This window comes from Sinohyriopsis cumingii, chromosome 1 (genome assembly GCF_028554795.1).
Source record: "Sinohyriopsis cumingii isolate HCF-2022 chromosome 1, ASM2855479v2, whole genome shotgun sequence".
NCBI classification, from domain to species: Eukaryota; Metazoa; Mollusca; class Bivalvia; order Unionida; family Unionidae; genus Sinohyriopsis; species Sinohyriopsis cumingii.
In genome coordinates this window covers 2,652,915-2,673,782 of record NC_142961.1, presented here as the reverse complement: position 1 = coordinate 2,673,782, position 20,868 = coordinate 2,652,915, and the positions used below count along the sequence as shown (strand labels likewise).

At 34.2% G+C, this 20,868-nt stretch overlaps 1 protein-coding gene across 1 annotated transcript; it reads left to right on the top strand.

The window, feature by feature from the left end:
* Positions 1-9,108: 9,108 nt before the first annotated feature.
* On the top strand, positions 9,109-14,207 carry LOC149806322 (uncharacterized). The gene is made up of 3 exons (XM_089951560.1): positions 9,109-9,242; positions 12,660-13,602; positions 13,948-14,207. The coding sequence occupies exons 2-3, from the start codon at positions 12,669-12,671 to the stop codon at positions 13,959-13,961; spliced, it is 948 nt and encodes a 315-aa protein (XP_089807686.1). The 5' UTR covers positions 9,109-9,242; positions 12,660-12,668; the 3' UTR covers positions 13,962-14,207.
* Positions 14,208-20,868: the final 6,661 nt, after the last annotated feature.

Here is a 20,868-nt window from a genome sequence, read left to right as displayed (position 1 = left end):
ACCTCCAGCTAGGTCATTAACAAGTGATAAATTCACAACCTCAATGGGCAAAGAAATAGCGATCCGACTGCCACCGATCCTGAAACTAAGACTGGGGACGAATTTACACAATGGAGATGAGCATTAATAACGCCGCAATATATTCTCTGAATACGAAAATTATCACTAGAAGACTCTAAGACGCTTTCGTGTCCCTTAGTATTTAATATGGATAGGATTGGCAGAGTCCAAAATGTATGATATAGAACCTTTCAACATGAATGGTTCTCAATTCTCCATAATTAGATAAGACCGGGCTTTTATGACCGAAGAAATGTATTACTTCTAATACATGCCGTGACCTTGACCTATTATTTTTCAATGTGTTGCAATTAGAAATAACGAGATCTATGTTCTTACATTAAGTGCACGTAGGAAGAGATAACGATTTCTGATCAGGCTTATTAGAAGTTTGATTTCTTATCAGCTGTTCCAGATTAATATTTGTATGTACGTGTATGAAACATATTTTCTTGCTAAAAGTCTGCTGAGAAAATGTTTTGAATCAAGGAATAATGGTCATCTGAACGAGCAACATTTTCCAAAGTTTCTACCTTTAACTCATCTTTCACTCATCATGATAGATCCTGCCATCACTATGGATGCATTTCTTGAACTCTTCGACTAAGTTTACTGAGTTTATCATAATCGTTGTCAATCTTTTCAGATGCGCGCCACTATCAAATAGTTGTTCGCTTTCCTAGCAAAATGGACGTAGGTCTGGCCAGTTTCTTCTTTACAATTCCCAAATATCTCTTGATGTAGATCAGGTAACAACTCATTACCTTTTAAGATACTAAACTACATCATAATTAGCACTTTCACATACCGACAAACTACATCATAATTAGCACTTTCACGTATGGACAGGGCAGTGAGGACTTCATGAGTTTTTCCATTACGTACACACTCTGTGATAGCAACGTTAAGTGCTCCCGTGACCATTTCAGATGTTCAGCATTGGTTTGTTTCCTCCTTCAAAATACAGAAAATATTGAACGACTTTTTTTTCTGTAAAAGCGGTAAGTAACCTAATATGTTTTGTAACATCAAAACCGAATTTTTCGTGAGGATAGTGCTTTCTGCTTGCCGGCTCTTATTCTTTCAATTTACATTGCATTTCCATTGCATCTTTTTTCATTTGCATTTCACTTCTCTTTTCAGAATTGACACACGCCAAATGTTAAGCTATGCGGGACCCTGGAGCCTAATGGTATATATCGTACTCAGATTTATCCTCAAGGTACAATTCTGCATCCACTGGCCTATGGATGAGTACTTGCTAACGTTTCACTCGGCACAACTAGTTTCCACCTGGTCAGGACGAGTCGACTTAAACTGCAAAGAATCGATTAAAATATGCAAAAAGGTGGTCCATTTAGACTGTTATTAATTTATTCTATATTTACGCAAAAAGGTTGAAGTGATTTGTTACAGTCCTTAGTTTAGGCAAGATAAGGAAATAAATGGAAACAATCGTATAACTTTGGCAAATGCAGATAATTATTCAGAGAACGAAATCAATTACAAATAAGATATTCCACATCCAGCAGTTGCTCAAATGACTTGGCCAAAAATAAAATCAAAAATGTTTTATATTTGCTCATCGATCATAAATGTCGAATTTGAAAGAGCAAACAGTGAAAAACGCTGAATGGATTGTATGTCAAATACTTGTGTCAAGTTTGATATTAATTTGCCTCTGTAAATATTTGTCTTAAGTACTAAGTGAGTCGCTAAGCCAAGTTACTTGGCAAGAATAAAGTGCACTGCTTGATTTAAAATAATAAAAAAACCATCCTTTTTTTTTTACTTTCCACAGATTTTAATACTTTAATTGCGTAGACTATTGTACACATATTTTAGTAGTTGATTTCATGTATGGTCTTTTCTCCGCCACGTATACGTGTTATAACGTGACGGCGTCGCAAAACGTTTAAATGTAATTTGCGCATTAACTGGGTGGAACATAGGGGTGTCTAACTACAGGCAAGGATTTAACACTGTTGGGATTTGGTCGTTAAGATTTTGATGCTGTTGTTTGTTGGCTTTTTAAAATTAATTTTCAAGTATTATTTTTAAGCTTGTTGGTATAAATTATATCAACGGTCATAATGTGGTGCGCGTGATTTTGAACAAAATATGGCAAATAATTAACGTATAGGTAGAAATTGTAAATAATCTTTAGTTACAATAAATGTATCTGTTGTTTACTATGCAAACAGCTTTAACAAACTTTTTAGGAATTTGTTTCGGAAATAATAGGACAGGTTAATCACGTGTATACTGGGGCTAGTATTTTCAATATTTTTTCTTGCTTTTTGAGAAGACGGTTTACTCGAGGAAAACATTGTTGCGATTGGGCTTGAAAAACTTACCATATCATTCCAATGTAATCCTATTTATAAAGTTAGTCAAAGTCTAGTTTTGAAAGCATGTTCCGAACGATCTTTTCAATACGCTAACATTTATCTTACTTACCAAGGTGGTATAATGCAAAACAAAATTTGATGAATACCAGGGTCTTGGTGGATTAGGATTATTTTTTTTAAATGGCAGGTCCTAGTGATATGGTGCCCTATGATTACTCATATATGGTACATCCTAGGATCATGGTTGCCTAGAATGGTTTTCCTTTCATTGCCTTGGGGGATAGGGTATGGAAATGAAAACAGTGGCCCAGGAAATATATTGTTTTTTAAAATTAAGAATATCTTTTTGCTCCCTATTTCATGTAAAATACTGATTAATCAGTTATATCTACCTGTTAGAAATATAGCTGTTATTGCATGTAATGTTAAGGGACCATCGGCTTACTGCAATTTAAGTCTGTTTCTGCATTGTATTGTATTGTAATTGTATTGTATTGTATTGTATTGTATTGTATTGTATTGTATTGCAGTGCATTGCATTGTATTCACGCAAAAATCGTGCTGGCATGCATAATTTAAAAAAGAAACCGTTACGTGCAGAATTTTGTAATTGTATGAATCTTTGTATGCTGTTTGCTGTGCTTGTGAACGTGTCTTACAATAACAATAAAGGTAATTTATAGTGTATTTTGTAATGAATTTTGGCGTTTTGCTTCATATGTGTAATCACTTTCTAACAATTGTGGTCTGTCGAGATTCATTGCATCTGGAAAGACTAGTATTTACTGTATGATTTGCTCTTAGCACACACACAAACGTACACATTCATAATAAAAGCACACATAAATCTAGGAGAAAACACGACTAAAATAAAGTCTCAGACTGTGGTTACCTCTGCTCCTGAAGTAAGACAACACTCACCTTAGTGTCCAATAAATACGATATCGCTGGTACGATACATTTAAAATAGTTTAATTTTTCTTCACAATTATAAATTATTCACTGCTCAGAAAACTTTTTCCGAGATTCAACACTCATTCCAAAAATAATAATACAATCAACTGAACATTAGCTTTCTTGGCCCTTCAGCATGCATAGAGCAGTTTACCTGCCTCATTTATGGTTAAATAATCATTTGCTTACAAACTGCATAAATATTATGCTACTGAGCAATGAACTACAGAGAGTTTTTTCCGCGAGAACAATGTACATACATGCGTTAAAAATGCAATAAATGAATACGGATGATAAAGTGTTAACACAAAAATAATCAGAATCGGACAAAGTAACTTCAATTCCAAAATCGCTAGTGGCGTAATTTGGTAAATTGACAGCGGAATATTTTCATCCATAAGTTAAGATACTTTATTTTCTCTCGACCTTAAGTAAGACATCTAAAGTAAGCAAGTAACGGAGTCCATTGACAGATGTGTGATCTAAATTGTCTCTATCTTTTCTCAGGTACTTTTAGCTTTTCTCCAACCATATCGAGTACAATAAAGGTCAAAGTACGATAAAATACGGATGTGCGCAAGTCAGTGAAAACCATAACATCTTGTACGCGATGAATCGACACTCTGTTTTTATCATATCCTAATTTCGACGTTTCTGACGAAACAAATATAAATACTTTTAAATGTATTGAAGTTTGTTTTCATTTAGAATCAAGAGGTAAATATATATATATATATATATATATATATATATATATATATATATATATATATATGCAACTCCTGATACATTACTTTTATTTCATTTTTGTAATTCTTATTCATGGATGTAATCTGTATAGAATATCTTTTGTTATAAATTGTACATACATGCATACATACATACATACATACATACATACACACATACATACAAACATACACACATTCATACATACATACATACATACATACATACATACATACATACATACACACATACATACATACATACATACATACATACATACATACATACATACATACATACATACGTACATACATACATACATACATATAAATGTAAAAATTCTCTAAGATGTATAATAGTATTATTTGTATTAAATAATAATTCTGCCTACTATTATCAAGCATTGTTCTATAGCATCCAGGGATAGAACTTTCCGTTATGTCTGGTGTAAATTTATAATTTTGAATAATTCATTCTATTTACCTTGATTTCTTTCATAGGAATCCGGAATAACTGTGCAGATACGTGAGAATTATTTACTAAATCGTCATGCAAGTATGTTTGCTACACACGAGTGCATATAACACCGATTGGGTAATATCACTTTTTGGTGAATTGTGCTTAGTCGTGATGGAAAATGTGCAGGCAAGGCGGACTTTGGTTCGAATCTCAGTAAAGTACGAATCAAAAATTCTCTAACCTGTATGATAGTATTATTTGTATATATATATATATATATATATATATATATATATATATATATATATATATATATATATATATATATATATAATATACAATTACATGATTTACTGAGAAATTCCCATAATCATACGTATATTTGAACAATCAACTTTACATAAATTACGATCAATGTATTACCAATTAGGTGTTTGTATTTGACGTTGTATTTACATGTCACGGTTTTCAAAATTCTTACCCAGAAAATAATTAAAAGTTTTTCATGATATTCTGTTGTTAATGGTGAAGAAAAATGCTAAAAATGTTGTCATTTAATTTATTTAAGGGTTTAGATTCCTAACCCTAATACCTTTCCTACTGACAAAATCTTCAAATTTTAGTGTCTCTAAAGATGGCAGAAAATAAAATACATGCATTTTCTAAAGTTCGACTTTGTGGTCATCAAGGTTGATCTCAGTGTCACTATCAACCTAATTAATGATGTCCTCAGTTTCTCTATTTGCATCATTTCTTCTTCTGCTTCAAGCAGAAGCTCTCTTGATTTAAATTCAATGCATTCCATAAAAACACAACGTAGACTCTGTAACCATTAAAGCCTCTGCTTCAGAAACATTAAACTGTCATGCAAGATGAAGCGATTCATTGCTCAATGACTCTAACCATTCCCTGATAGGAATTTAATATAAAGTTTCTACTTTAAATGACATTGTAAAAGCTTGCTGGTTTCACTGTTCAAAATGAAAAGAGCATGGTTGAAGAAATGTCCGAACTTAAATGAATTTAAATTTCAAAATTAATTTCAATTTCTTTGAAATAATTTTGAAATTAGTATCCCGAACGAGCCCTCAATTTCCGTTACGACTGTGTGGTCATAAACTAAGTTACAGAAAGAAGCAAAACCAACAAGTTTTGTAAAAGTTAACAAATAATGTAATTATTAAAGTTATAAATAAAACTGTGAGACGAATATACAGCATTATGAAGTGATTGCAAAAAAATAATCCTGCCTGAAAGAGTTATATGAAGTCCAAAAGAATGAAAATTTCTGTATAAACTTTAGAACCGGAAATGTACTGGTTCGCCGAGAATCGTGACGTTGTCAAACTTAAGTTGTCCAGAACTCCTGTGAACAATTCCCAATAGTTCCAAAATAATATTGTAGTTAAACCTGAGCACTTTATAATTCCTCTGAACAGTTCAAACAAATGTTTGTCCTCTCAAATAACATCTCAGAACAACATAAAACATGCCAATGAAGACTTGATGTTACAACATAAACACAAGAAATAAGAATGATTCCAAATTAGGAATGAAATTACATTGCTTTTTTTTTTCTCTCCTTATATACACCTTCTATTACGAATATATTTAACATCAAATCGCAAGTGACAGGTCAAACTACTCAATAAATATTTAGAAATACCTATTTATGTGACCTATCCCATCCAATGGGGAATTACTTGATTCTTATAGAACCATCTAAAGTCCACCAACCAATGAAAAATAGCCCAAATTCGTCAACAAGTCTTATTATTAAAATTATTATTAGTAATTGTGAACATGTTTGTAAACATATCTTTATAGAGCCTATGTAATTTTACGCTTTTAATATTTATAAAACTTACCCTAGTGACGTAGACAAAATCTAAGATAATCACTACCATTTACAGCCATGAATACAAATGATACAAATTAGATAAAATCATGAATACAAATGATACAAATTAGATAAAATCACGAATACAAATGATACAAATTAGATAAAATCATGAATACAAATGATACAAATTAGATAAAATCATGAATACAAATGATACAAATTAGATAAAATCATGAATACAAATGATACAAATTAGATAAAATCATGAATACAAATGATACAAATTAGATAAAATCATGCAAGACGAGTTACAAACTATATAGATATACACAAGTTTGTGCTTTTCACCTCCATGACAAGACATCACGATATTCTTTAGATTTGGTTGTGTTTTCTTTTTCCATGTAAAGTCATCAAGATACTCTTTATATACGGTTGTGTTTTCTATTTCCATGGAAAGTCACCAAGATACTCTTCAGATACGGTTGTGTTTTCTATTTCCATGTAAAGTCATCAAGATACTCTTCTAAGTTTGTGCTTTTCTATTTCCGTGTAAAGTCATTAAGATACTCTTTTGACAACTTTGTGCTTTTCTACCTCAATGACAAGACATCAAGATATTCTTTAGATATGTTTGTGTTTTCTATTTCCATGTAAAGTCATCAAGATACTCTTTATATACGGTTGTGTTTTCTACTTCCATGGAAAGTCACCAAAATACTATTCAGATACGGCTGTGTTTTCTATTTCCATGTAAAGTCATTCAGATGCTCTTTAGACACCGTTGTGTTTTCTATTTCCATGTAAGTCATCCAGATACTCTTTAGATACGGTTGTGTTTCCTATTTATATGTAAAGTCATCAAGATATTCTTTAGATACGGTTGTGTTTTCTATTTCCATGTAAGTCATCCAAATACTCTTTATATACGGTTGTGTTTTCTATTTCCATGTAAAGTCACCAAGATACTCTTTAGGTACGGTTGTGTTTACTATTTCCATGGAAAGTCATCAAGATACTCTTTAGATACGGTTGTGTTTTCTATTTCCATGCAAAGTCATCAAGATACTCTTTAGATATAGTTGTGTTTTCTATTTCCAAGTAAAGTCATCAAGATGCTCTTTAGATACGGTTGTGTTTTCTATTTCCATGTAAAGTCATCAAGATGCTCTTTAGATACGGTTGTGTTTTCTATTTCCATGTAAAGTCATCAAGATACTCTTTAGACACGGTTGTGTTTTCTATTTCCATGTAAAGTCATCAAGATACTCTTTAGATACGGCTGTGTTTTCGATTTCCATGTAAAGTCATCAAAATAGTCTTTAGATACGGTTGTGTTTTCTTTCCATATAAAGTCATCAAGATACTCGTCTGATATGTTTGCATACAAGCTTGCACTTGGATTGTTGTAACATTGCATATTATAAATCGTGTTTATCAGTATTTATTATTTTTGAATCATTTGATTGTTGATGAATGGACAAACGGGTTAATGTTCATATGGAAGCTATTTATTTTTAGATGTCAAACTCATGATTTTGTTTGCTTTTTCCCTGTTCGTCCGGATGAAGACAAAAATAACGTGACAACAAAAGTTCAGATATGCATTGGTCACGGAGTTCTAATAAATCATTTTTACTTTGTTTAGTCACACAATGACATGAATGTATGTATTATCATCAATGTAAAGGCTAGACCACAATGGCATATGCAAATCATTAAACTTAATTTTAATTAGAATTTTCATGTCAATCAAAATGCCATTTTAATTTTCGATAGCGCTAGCGCAAATTGCAACACATTTCTTTTGTGTCACTTTAAGCTTGTAATGTAAAATATATCTACATTTGAGGATGACAGTTGTACAAACCGTGTCATATGTAATAAGCATTTATGTTATAGCATACCGATGATATATAATTATCGTTGTCGTCCTCCTCCTCCTCATCATCATTATCATCAACAACATCATCCTCATCATCGTCGTCATTCTTCTTCTTCTTCTTCTTTTTCTTCTTCTTCTTCTTCTTCTTCTTCTTCTTATTATTATTATTATTATTATTATTATTATTATTATTATTTTTCTGCTGCTGTTCTTCTACTTGTTCTTATTGTTTCTGATAGCGTTGTTGTCACGACTAAAATAACATCACAATCACCCGAGTCAACATTGCTGTTAATCAGTTTTTAGACGGATGTTATTGATAACTGAATATTTGGAGTAAATTAATAACACAATTTATATGACTTTCCACCTTTATAGCTCAATAATGAAAAAGAACAGAAACCATTCTATATAAGATATATATATATATATATATATATATATATATATATATATATATATATATATATATATATATATATATATATATATATATATATATAGCGATATCAGATTAATAAAATCATTGTTCGGTCAAGTGAAACGAGCTTGAATTTTGGAAACTATTGACGATTGGCATTCGTCTTGTATCTTCGAAATTATTCAATAAGAGGTGAAATTGTATATTCATTCAATATAGTTGACAATGAAGTGAAAATTTACTTTTGAATTAGATCTTAAATGCAAAAGAAATAAAATCCATCTATTAACATTTTACGGAAGGTTGCAAAAGCTGGCATTTACGGTAGTTACAAAAAACTGTTTAAGTTTTTGGTTTTGGCGCCGATGACGCAACACAGTCATTGAAACGTGATCGTCACACATAATTAATGAATAACTTGATATTTATGATATAATTTACATGTCAATCAGTTCATAGTTTGGAGTATATAAGCAGATCTGGTAGATCATTCCCTCATACTCCTGAGTAGCAACACCCAAACAACGTACGAAGAATAAGGTAAGCTACAGCGATTTAAATTTCATTTCAGGTCAGTTCATAAGGATCAGATATAGGTTCGATATATTAAGTAAGTTAAAATTACAATAATTATGAATCCTCTTTTATACTATAACTTAAGGATGCCTCATTTATTTGTAAAATAATAACCGAGTTCTACCTGGTTCGTTTTCCATATTTTTGGGTCTTAAACTTTATGCAAAGTTAGACTACATGACGTTGAACTATTAACATTCTTCTGGCACCGAGTTGTTAAATTAGTGTTAAAAAGATATTAGCTTACATTTATTTAGAATTTCTTAAATCTGTGTTATCATCCTTTTATTCCATTCTGGTTCTAATTTAGTTTTAAATAGCTTCGACTTACTGATAAACTGAAACACTTCTTTTTGGATTTTCCGATATCTCCGTTTTCTTGAAAATCCCAAAAGTTCATAGTTAATTGAGTTGTCTCGAATATTCCATGGGCACCTAATTTGTTGAGTTGTCTCGAACATCATAAAGGATTTTAAGTAATTTTTCTTTCTGGAACATTACAATGGTTTCTAATTTACTGAGTTTTGTCGAATATCACAAAAGTTTTCTTGAATATCAACAGGATTACTAACTAACTGAGTTTTCTTGAGTATCAATAGTATTACTATCTTACTGAGTTTCCTTGGATATCAATAGCATTACTAACTTATTGAGTTTTCTTGGATATCAATAGTATTACTAACTTATTGAGTTTTCTTGGATATCAATAGTATTACTAACTTATTGAGTTTCCTTGGATATCAATAGTATTACTATCTTACTGAGTTTTCTTGAATATCAATAGTATTACTAACTTATTGAGTTTCCTCGGATATCAATAGTATTACTAACTTATTGAATTTTCTTGAATATCAATAGTATTACTAACTTATTGAGTTTTCTTGAATATCAATAGTATTACTAACTTATTGAGTTTTCTTGAATATCAATAGTATTACTAACTTATTGAGTTTCCTTGGATATCAATAGTATTACTAACTTATTAAGTTTTCTTGGATATCAATAGTATTACTAACTTATTAAGTTTTCTTGAATATCAATAGTATTACTAACTTATTGAGTTTCCTTGGATATCAATAGTATTACTAACTTATTAAGTTTTCTTGGATATCAATAGTATTACTAACTTATTAAGTTTTCTTGAATATCAATAGTATTACTAACTTATTGAGTTTCCTTGGATATCAATAGTATTACTAACTTATTAAGTTTTCTTAACTTATTGAGTTTTCTTGAATATCAATAGTATTACTAACTTATTGAGTTTTCTTGAATATCAATAGTATTACTAACTTTTTGAGTTTCTCCAATATCTCTAAAATTCCCGCTGTAATGAGTTTTCTTAAATGTCACCAAGATTACTAACTTACAGAATTTCTCAACTGTCCCAAATGTTTCTAATTTAATACGTTTTTAATTTAATAAAAATAATGAATATCTAGAAGAATTCTAATAACCTGAACTTTAATGGAATATCCTGAATGTTTCTAACAAACTGAGTTTTCTTCAATCGTTAGAATGGTTAAATTGAAACTTCCTATCATTCTTGTACTACACAAAGTATAATTATTTAAGTTTAAAATGAATTTTGTATTCCATTTTTTGTTCTTTCATATAATGTATCTTTTTCGTCTAGAGAATGAACAAATGAAATCAAGATCCTTCAACGAAGTGTCTATGAATGAAATATACATTTGAATTCATTGATGTATCAAGAAAAGTCGCAATCTAAACTTGACATTTAATTGCTCTGTTCATGATAATGACATGGCAAAATGCTGCGAAATTAAACTATAGTGTAAAACATAATTTGTGTCATGCACATTATTTCTTTAACAAATATAATAAAAAAGAACAATGTCTCAAAATTATAGTGATTTATTTATATTTAACTGAATTTGCAACACACTGAAAAGCCCTTCCATTACAAAAATTCCCATTTCCAATCGCTTATAACATCAATCATCTTTTATGGCCTAAGGAGAATGCCTGCACCAACCCAGTCATAATAGGAAGAGTATCCAAGTAAGAGCCTGTCCTTTCACATATTCATTCACATATAATCATATACCGTGGTCCGTTTCAAATTCAAAAGTGACAGAACCCAGTCTGTAAAAACATACAATATAGTTTCGTTTCTTTTAATGTATATTCATTTGATTAAAAAGAAAAACATTCAAAAGAATGGTCTTTTAAATATAGGGATGGGGTCCATCACGGATACACTTACTCACCCTGTATATCAATAGCAACAGTATGCAACATATGTTTGGACTCTGTATAGTATGCAAGACATGTTTTGACTTTTCATAATATGCAACACATGTTTGGACTTTTCATAGTATGCAACATATGGTTGGACTTTTCATAGTATGCAACACATGTTTGGACTTTTCATAGTATGCAACATATGTTTGGACTTTTCATAGTATGCAACACATGTTTAGGCGATTCATAGTATGCAACACATGTTTGGACTTTTCATAGTATGCAACACACGTTTGGACTTTTCATAGTATGCAACACATGTTTGGATTTTTCATACTTAATTTGTACAAGTTAAGATGTGATGCCAAGGTTTTAAGACCAATATTTTGAAGACTGATCACTAGGATTTTTTCCAAAATCATTGTAAAAAATTCTGAACTGTCACCGATCAAGTCATAATAATCTGAATCCGATTTCTTATGTTTAGTTGCAGAGGTAAATTCGACGATAACCAAACAAAAGTATTTCCTGTCGTGGCGTCCTTTTGACCTGACAATTTAAAAAAAAAATTGAAACCAGTATTTACCAAAAATTATATCCCTTTATACCAGAGAAATGGGAATGATCCATCTCTAGCAAGCATGTTTTTTTTTTTTTTTTTTTTTTTTTTTTTAAACACCTGGAACGAGGGCACTTACAAAGACCAGAAAATTGGATTTTTATTAAGACGATTACGTGATGAAGGCACTTTATGGTTACTAATTTTTCGCAGATTCGTTTTAATTCAAATGAGCCACCTCAGGTCTAGAACATCTTTTAGGGACAGAAATAGGCAATATTTGTTCTTATTTTTGACAGGGATTGACTATTGCACAGCAGCACATTACAAGGCGTTTATATATATATATATATATATATATATATATATATATATATATATATATATATATATATATATATATATATATATATATATATATATATATATATATATATATATATATATTGATTCCGGTGAATAAAAAATCTGATTGATTTTACATCCCACAAAACGTGTTCATATTGTATTTATACATATAAACCACATCATACTGACAAATATTGTTAGATGTTACTTGTTTCTGGCGGTTCATTATTAAGGGGATTCACTGTTGTTTTACCTCTTTCTTTAAGATCCCGAAGATGAAATCAGCCATCATCTTATGTTGCATCGCTTTGACCAACGCCTATAAATGGGGCTACGGCGGCGGCCCCTGGTCGGGTATTGGGGGTGGTGTAGGAGGATATGATGTCGGTGGTGGCTTCGATGGTGGCTTCGTAGGTGGCTTCGGAGGTGACTTCAGTGGTGGATTTGGTGGTCTCGGTGGTACAACAATGGTTGCAGGACCAACATCCATTGGCTTCGGTCGCGGACATGCCGTCAGTACTCCACGGGGAACAGTATCCACCGCTGTTGGTAAAGGCATTGGAACAGCCCCTCACAATGCTGGTCAGGTAGTCCACGTTGGTCCTATCTCCTCGGTTACAGGCCCTCTTGGTTCTAATCACCTTACTCCAGGTTACATAAACGGTGTAGGACCTCAAATTCTTGACGGCTATGGAGGAGGATATGGAGGATACGGAGTATATGGAGGATATGGAGGTCCTGGCCTATACGGGGGTGGACTTGGATTTGGTGGTGGCTTCGGAGTAGGTCCTTACGGTTACGGACTGGATGGATATGGCGGTGGCGGCTATGGACTTGGTGTTGGTGGTTACGGAGGATACAGCTTTGGTCATGGAGGATTGACCAGATTCCCTAGCAGAGACGTAGTAGGTTCTGGTGTCTCAGCTGCTATCAGCGCTAGAGGAAACGCAGCAGCAAATGCAGTCGGTGCTCGTGTCAGCCGTCAGGGAACATCGGTCAGCAGCTCTGGAACAGGCAGGCCAGTTTGGACACCATGGGGTCCAGGTGGGGTAGCGGACTCTGGCTCCACTTCTGCCACAGGCGGATTTGGTCCTGTCCCCTTTGGCGGATTTGATGGTTTTGCAGGTGGCGGTTTTGGCGGACCCTCATTCGGAGGCGGCTATTCTTGGGGTGGTATGGGTGGTCCAATTGGAGGTTATTATGGCAAGAGTAAGTATGATGAAGCATATTCCACTAAAAATCTTTAGCATAGTTACGGCATAGCGTTTACGCAATGCCCCCTCCCCCCCAAAAAAGGAAAAACATTAATTATGTATATTGCGCCTTAAATTTAAATCATAAGAAAGACATACAACAAAAGATGACGAAAACTTTACACAAATATTGTACAATTATTGCTAATTTTGACATCTTAGAGTTCAATTTAGAATAATGGAGTAAAGAAGTATATATTCAATGTATCTAACTAAGCTTTATCAGTGCTTAGCGATGTAAGACAAACGTGACGTTTACGTTGCGAAATATTTATTTTGGTATATAACTCTTTACTTTCAGGCAAAAAATACTAAACTGACGGTTGTTATTGATTGCTGACCCCCTCCCTTAGTCAACCCTGAGATCTTTGACCCGTATACTCTACCTGGACAAAGGCTTTCGTGTATGATGCAAACGTGTTCACCACAGGTCCATCCGGAGCGTGAAGAACTTTTACATCTCGTGCACACTGTTCCTATTGGCTGTGCATCATCCCATTAGTCATTGCTGCATTTTTGTATCTGTAAAATTAGGTAGAAATAAAAATCCATTGCCATGCATCTATCGATCCTCTTATCATTGCACATTTCTGTTGATTTCTACCATAATACTAAGGTAAGCAAAGGAAAAAGAAAGAAACATTATGGAATTTGCATGCATTTACACATTTATATTTATTGTGTCATTTGTAACTTATAAAATAATCTGAAGATAATTCCAATAACTCTAACTGCCTCTTATGCAATATTGTGTTGAAGACGAGCACGAAACACATTTACCTGCCTCTCTGATGATCTGCCATTCAGATGGAACTATTTTATCATTAGCAATATGCCCGGCCTTGAACCTGAATACATTTTAATTTGTATTTATTAATTCTCTCAAATTATTTTTACGATTCTGAAGTTATAAATTAACTTACAGCTGGAAGCAAAACTCATTGTTTTGTAAAACTTAATAAATATTTTAATTGTCAAAGTTAAAAATGAAAATGTGAGAGGAACTCCCAGTATTATGAAGAGAATGCAAATGACTCGTAAAGTTCTATTCAACTCCAAAAGAATCGAATGTTCCAAATGACTTTCAGATCTTTGAATGTATGTATCACAATAGTATTGTCTAGAACTCCTTTTAATAATTCACAATAGCCCCAGAATAATATTCTAGTCAAATGAGCACGTTTTAATTCCAATAAATAATCCTAACAAAAGTATCCTCTCAAATTATCATCAAACAACAATAAACACACCTGAAGACTGATTTTAACATATGAAACTAGAATCCAGAATAGGAATGTATTAATGACTCAGTTCTCTTCTTATTTACATCCCTAGGTGTCTATATCGACTATATGTTGACATATATTCAAGTGACAGACCCAACTACTCAGTATTACATCCGTAAGTGTCTATATCGACTATATGTTGAAATATACTCAAGTGACAGACCCAACTACTCAGTATTACATCCCTAAGTGTCTATATCGACTATATGTTGACATATATTCAAGTGACAGACCCAGCTACTCAGTATTACATCCCTAAGTGTCTATATCGACTATATGTTGAAATATACTCAAGTGACAGACCCAACTACTCAGTATTACATCCCTAAGTGTCTATATCGACTATATGTTGAAATATACTCAAGTGACAGACCCAACTACTCAGTATTACATCCCTAAGTGTCTATATCGACTATATGTTGACATATACTCAAGTGACAGACCCAGCTACTCAGTATTACATCCCTAAGTGTCTATATCGACTATATGTTGACATATATTCAAGTGACAGACCCAACTACTCAGTATTACATCCCTAAGTGTCTATATCGACTATATGTTGAAATATACTCAAGTGACAGACCCAACTACTCAGTATTACATCCCTAAGTGTCTATATCGACTATATGTTGAAATATACTCAAGTGACAGACCCAACTACTCAGTATTACATCCCTAAGTGTCTATATCGACTATATGTTGACATATACTCAAGTGACAGACCCAGCTACTCAGTATTACATCCCTAAGTGTCTATATCGACTATATGTTGAAATATACTCAAGTGACAGACCCAACTACTCAGTATTACATCCCTAAGTGTCTATATCGACTATATGTTGAAATATACTCAAGTGACAGACCCAACTACTCAGTATTACATCCCTAAGTGTCTATATCGACTATATGTTGACATATACTCAAGTGACAGACCCAACTACTCAGTATTACATCCCTAAGTGTCTATATCGACTATATGCTGAAATATACTCAAGTGACAGACCCAACTACTCAGTATTACATCCCTAAGTGTCTATATCGACTATATGTTGACATATTCTCAAGTGACAGACCCAACTACTCAGTATTACATCCCTAAGTGTCTATATCGACTATATGTTGAAATATACTCAAGTGACAGACCCAACTACTCAGTATTACATCCCTAAGTGTCTATATCGACTATATGTTGACATATACTCAAGTGACAGACCCAACTACTCAGTATTACATCCCTAAGTGTCTATATCGACTATATGCTGAAATATACTCAAGTGACAGACCCAACTACTCAGTATTACATCCCTAAGTGTCTATATCGACTATATGCTGAAATATACTCAAGTGACAGACCCAACTACTCAATCTAATATTTCAAATACACATGTATGTGACCTAACCCATTCAATGGGGAATAATTTATTTCTTCTAAGAACCCACCTGACCAAACCCAGCTAATAGGAAATAATTTAATTCTTCCAAGAACCCATCTGACCAGCCAGTGAGAAATTACTTCAAACTTTCAAACCATTTCAACACAACGGTTGAATTTGACTTGTTAGCACCTATTTCTAGCTTAGTATCTATAAAAATAAAATCTGTACCAATGTAAACAAAATTTTTTGTTTTGTTTATAGAAGACATTTATAATTTATAATCATGAATACGTTTTTTTAGACAATATACGTATGGTCATGTACCAAGTTATAAAAACAATATGCATGCATACATACATACATACATACATACATACATAGCCTTAAATGAAACTAAAACATTGATCTACAACTCCAAAAGAATTAATAAATTAATGGAAAAACTTAGGCAGGAACTTCATGCTGTATGTTATGTAAATTATTTTTTATGCAAAAAATTATATACATGTATACATCCATCGAATCATACGTACATACATAGATGCAGCCTTAAGGGTCTATCATGATCTGTATGTACGATACAATGTTTTATACTTATACAAAAGGAGATAACAATTTAATGAGAATCACGATTTAAATAAGAAACAGTTTTGACCAGACCATTGACATCACGACAAATCCTCGGTGTACTCTCTCTCTGTCTCTGTCTCTCTGTCTCTCTGTCTCTCTCTCTCTCTCTCTCTCCAGCATTTGAGGATCTGTAATTTTTCAAGGAGCATGGTGTTAAATTAAAACATTTATTTCGTTTGATTGATTTTACCCCTTTCTGTCTTTATGTTTGTGTTTTGTATGACCTTTATTGGTTACCTAAACCTTTCTGGCCCCATATAGCTTGGACTGTACTTATGTTCTGTTAAGCCCTTCAAGTCATATAGAAAAACAAGCATACATCCATACATGGATCCATCCATCCATCTATCCATTCATCCATCCATCCAAAAATGGGATGCAGCTATTGTCGTTTCCTACGCAATATGAAATTCGTTACGAGTTAACGGCTCATACATGTCCTTTCGCGGAGGAAAAACAAATGCCCCAAAGAAGACATTTATTTTACAAAAACTCAAACATATATGATCTAAACCAACAATTAACTTAGTTAAAAGACGTGAAATTTAAACCAAAACTCAAGCATATATGACCTACACCAACAATTAACTTACGTTAAAAGACGTGAAATTTAAAGCAAAAGCTCAAGCATATATGACATAAGTAGTATATGGGGACGATATAACGTCAAGGGGACTTTAATGTTAAAATAGGTGGTTTGTACCCTGGGGTCAAGGGGAATTTAACATGGGGAATTTTAACATGGATGGGCCTGTAGAGCGTCAAGGGTAAATGAACATGGATGGGTCTGAATAGCGTCAAGGGAAATTTAACATGGGAATATATGTGGGACTGTATAGCTTCAAGGGAAAATGAACATGGGAATATATCGTGGGTCTGTATAGCATCAAGGGAAATTTAACATGGGATATTGATATAACACAGGCAACAGACAACAGACAAACACTGATACAACAAATAAAAAAAATTGGGAGTTAGGCAAGAAATTCAATTTCTTTTCGAGAGCAATGAGAGGCCTTGAAAAGGGCCTTTGGGTTTATGTTAACATACCATACCGTTAACATAGAGGGCATCATATAGGTCTCCTTCTTTTCCTCAAACTTTGTCTCACTTCTGGTCCGTAAATTAAAACCCTATTTAAACAGCCTTGCCTCTCGACGTAGATTCTTCTCTTCCAAATGCTTGTATCCGTCATCCTGATAATGGTCCACGATGATCGGACACACATGGGTAAGTCCGTACGGAACAGCATTGAAGATACTAGAGTAGAGGATTCCACGTTGGCCCACATCTTGGTGACGAGAACAGGTGAAGGAATGCAGTGAACTGCGGTTATTTATAGGGGAAGGGAGGATCGAAACGGATTGAGTTCATTGACCAATCCAAACACGCGTTACAAAATTCAGTCACCACTCGTCCAATCCGAAGAGAGCAGACTGTGACGTCACATTCCCTATATAGAGTCGCTAGCGTCTGTGCGCAGTCAATCCATGCGACAGTTTTCAATCATGACAGAAACTCAGAAGACAATGAATTGGGGTGCACCGGCCGTGGAGACGAAAAGCAATGGAATAGCATCGACTACCCAAGTTACCCCTGACTTACTTCTAGAAGAGGTTAATTTCAATTCGGATTTTGTGGATTTTCTTACCTCGCAAGAATTTGTTCCGGAACCAGTACCTTCGGCACTTTCTCCTTTACCACACGTGGAAAATTTTAAACAGAGACAGAAAGAAGAATTGGAGAAATTTATACAGCAGCAAAAGGAAGCAGAACAAGCTTTTCTCCTTCAGCAACAGCAGCAAGAAGAAGAGGTAAGAAAGAAACAACAAGAAGAAGCAACAAAGAAACAAGGGTGTGAAAGTCAAACGGTCACGGTACTGTTAGACATTTCAGCGGAGTTAAGAAGTCTGAAACAAATGTATCAGACTTCTTTATTACGACCGAAGAGAAAAAGACTTTCCCGAGCTAAACAACCCAGTCCTGTGACTACGCCTGCCATACCACTCTTAGTGATTTCTACCAAATCATTGACAGTACGCAGTCCAGAAGTAGGCCTTGGCCGTGGCAAAGGCTTAAGACAGTTAAAGTTGATTGTTTGAATCAACAAATACCCAAAGGTCCTTTTCAGGGCCACCCATTTCTCTCGAAAAGAGATAGTATTTCAATTGCCAATATCAATTAAAACTCAAAAAGCCCTTTTTTACCCTTATGGTACGTGTAAATGTATGAGTGCGTGAGAGTAGATTCTTATTCTAAAAATCAAAACTAAGAGACACTTACGTTTTGTGACTGGTCTATTCTGGTACAAATTTTACAATCCAATTCACAACACAACAAAGCACTTTAAAAAATTCTGAGCTTCTTCTGTGTCTATGTTCACTCTCTCTGTTTTTTAAATTTCTTCACTTTCACAGCTTTTTCCTCCACTTCTTCCTCAAATTCTCCCCTTCTTCTTTTCTTCTCCTGTTTCTCTTTCTGCACGTGTCTGGGTTCTTCCTTGCGGGAGGCTACCTCTTCTTCCTCTCCATAATCCCTCTCTTCTTCTTCTTCTTGCTCCTGTTGTTTCTTAGGGCAATCTGGAGACCAATGTCCTTTTTCTTGACAATGATAACAGGTATCTTGACTTTTGTCTCTTCTAACCCCTGTTTTTTTTTTTGACGGTCTGGACACTCTGAAGACCAATCCCTTTCGTCTTACAGAAAAAGCAAGTATCTTGACTTTTATCTCGAAAGGAGGGTGAGTAGTCCGTCGACTTGTCTGAAGAAAATTTTCTGATGACCCCTCGAAGAGCTCTGATGAAAAGTTCGATCTGTCTATACTCTTCCATCGTTCTGCTCAGATTGAGAGTGAAATGAATAGTGGAAGGACAAGACACACACAATTTATATATACGCTGGTCTGCCATGGATATAAAGTGACCCATGGTGTTTAACATGTAGTCATTTGACAATTTGCAGTCAGGATGAATCAATTCGAGAAGAAAGAAGAAAGTAAGATGCAGAAACGTGATCTATCGCCTCGTACCATAGATGAAGTCTTGGCACAAATTCATGCCAGTGATTTTGAAGATGACATGAGTGAACCAGAATCCAGACCCAGAGAGTCTTCATCTAACCAAAGTTCACCACCCTTAGTAAACCCTGTCACATTCGAGAGACGGAAAAGCGCTCCTCTAGAAAATTTAGAACCACGGCTTACACTTACAGGGTGAAGTTTAAAGATTTCAAGTCCGACGTACCATTGGAGAAAGCAGGGGGCTTCATCATTGAGATGTGGAATTCTTTGCTAACCACACTAAAGCGACAATGTCAAGCCAAAGAAGACGATCGCTTGAGACTTTCCATACATCACGACGGTTTGAAATCCCCTGTTTGAATCGAGTTTAGCAGTCCCGCAGAACTGACACCTTCCAAAGTCATGGACAAAATTCAACACGTGCAACAATCCAACGACAAGATTGACATCACCGATGGAAAAGCGACACTGTCCATGACCCACGTCTCTCCTCCTCAAGGGACCGGACAACGCAAAAATGTGTTATTGGTGAACGACCTTCGCAGCATTAAGCGTAGCCTCATCCGAATTAACAACCCTCAAGACCAGATGTGTTTAGCCAGGGCTATCGTGGTGGCACGAACGTATGCCAACAAGAACGACACGGTAGAATGGAAAAGAGCCTGGAAAACTATTCAACAATCGGACCAAGCCAAACAACGAAATGAAGCAGAACTCCTGTTACAACAAGCAGGTCTGTCCAAAGACACACCTTGTGGCATTCCTGAAATGCAAAGATTCCAAGATGTCCTAGCTCCGCGCTACACCTTGAAAGTGCACCCTCAAGAAGTGCGTCGGCCTCTGTTGTTTCGAGGCCAAGACTTTAAGGACGGAAAATACATTCACGTCTATCATCACGATGAACATTTCGAT

Bases quoted from the DNA above. Each gene is read 5' to 3' on its own strand.
- LOC149806322 (XM_089951560.1), top strand. From the start codon at position 12,669: ATGAAATCAGCCATCATCTTATGTTGCATCGCTTTGACCAACGCCTAT.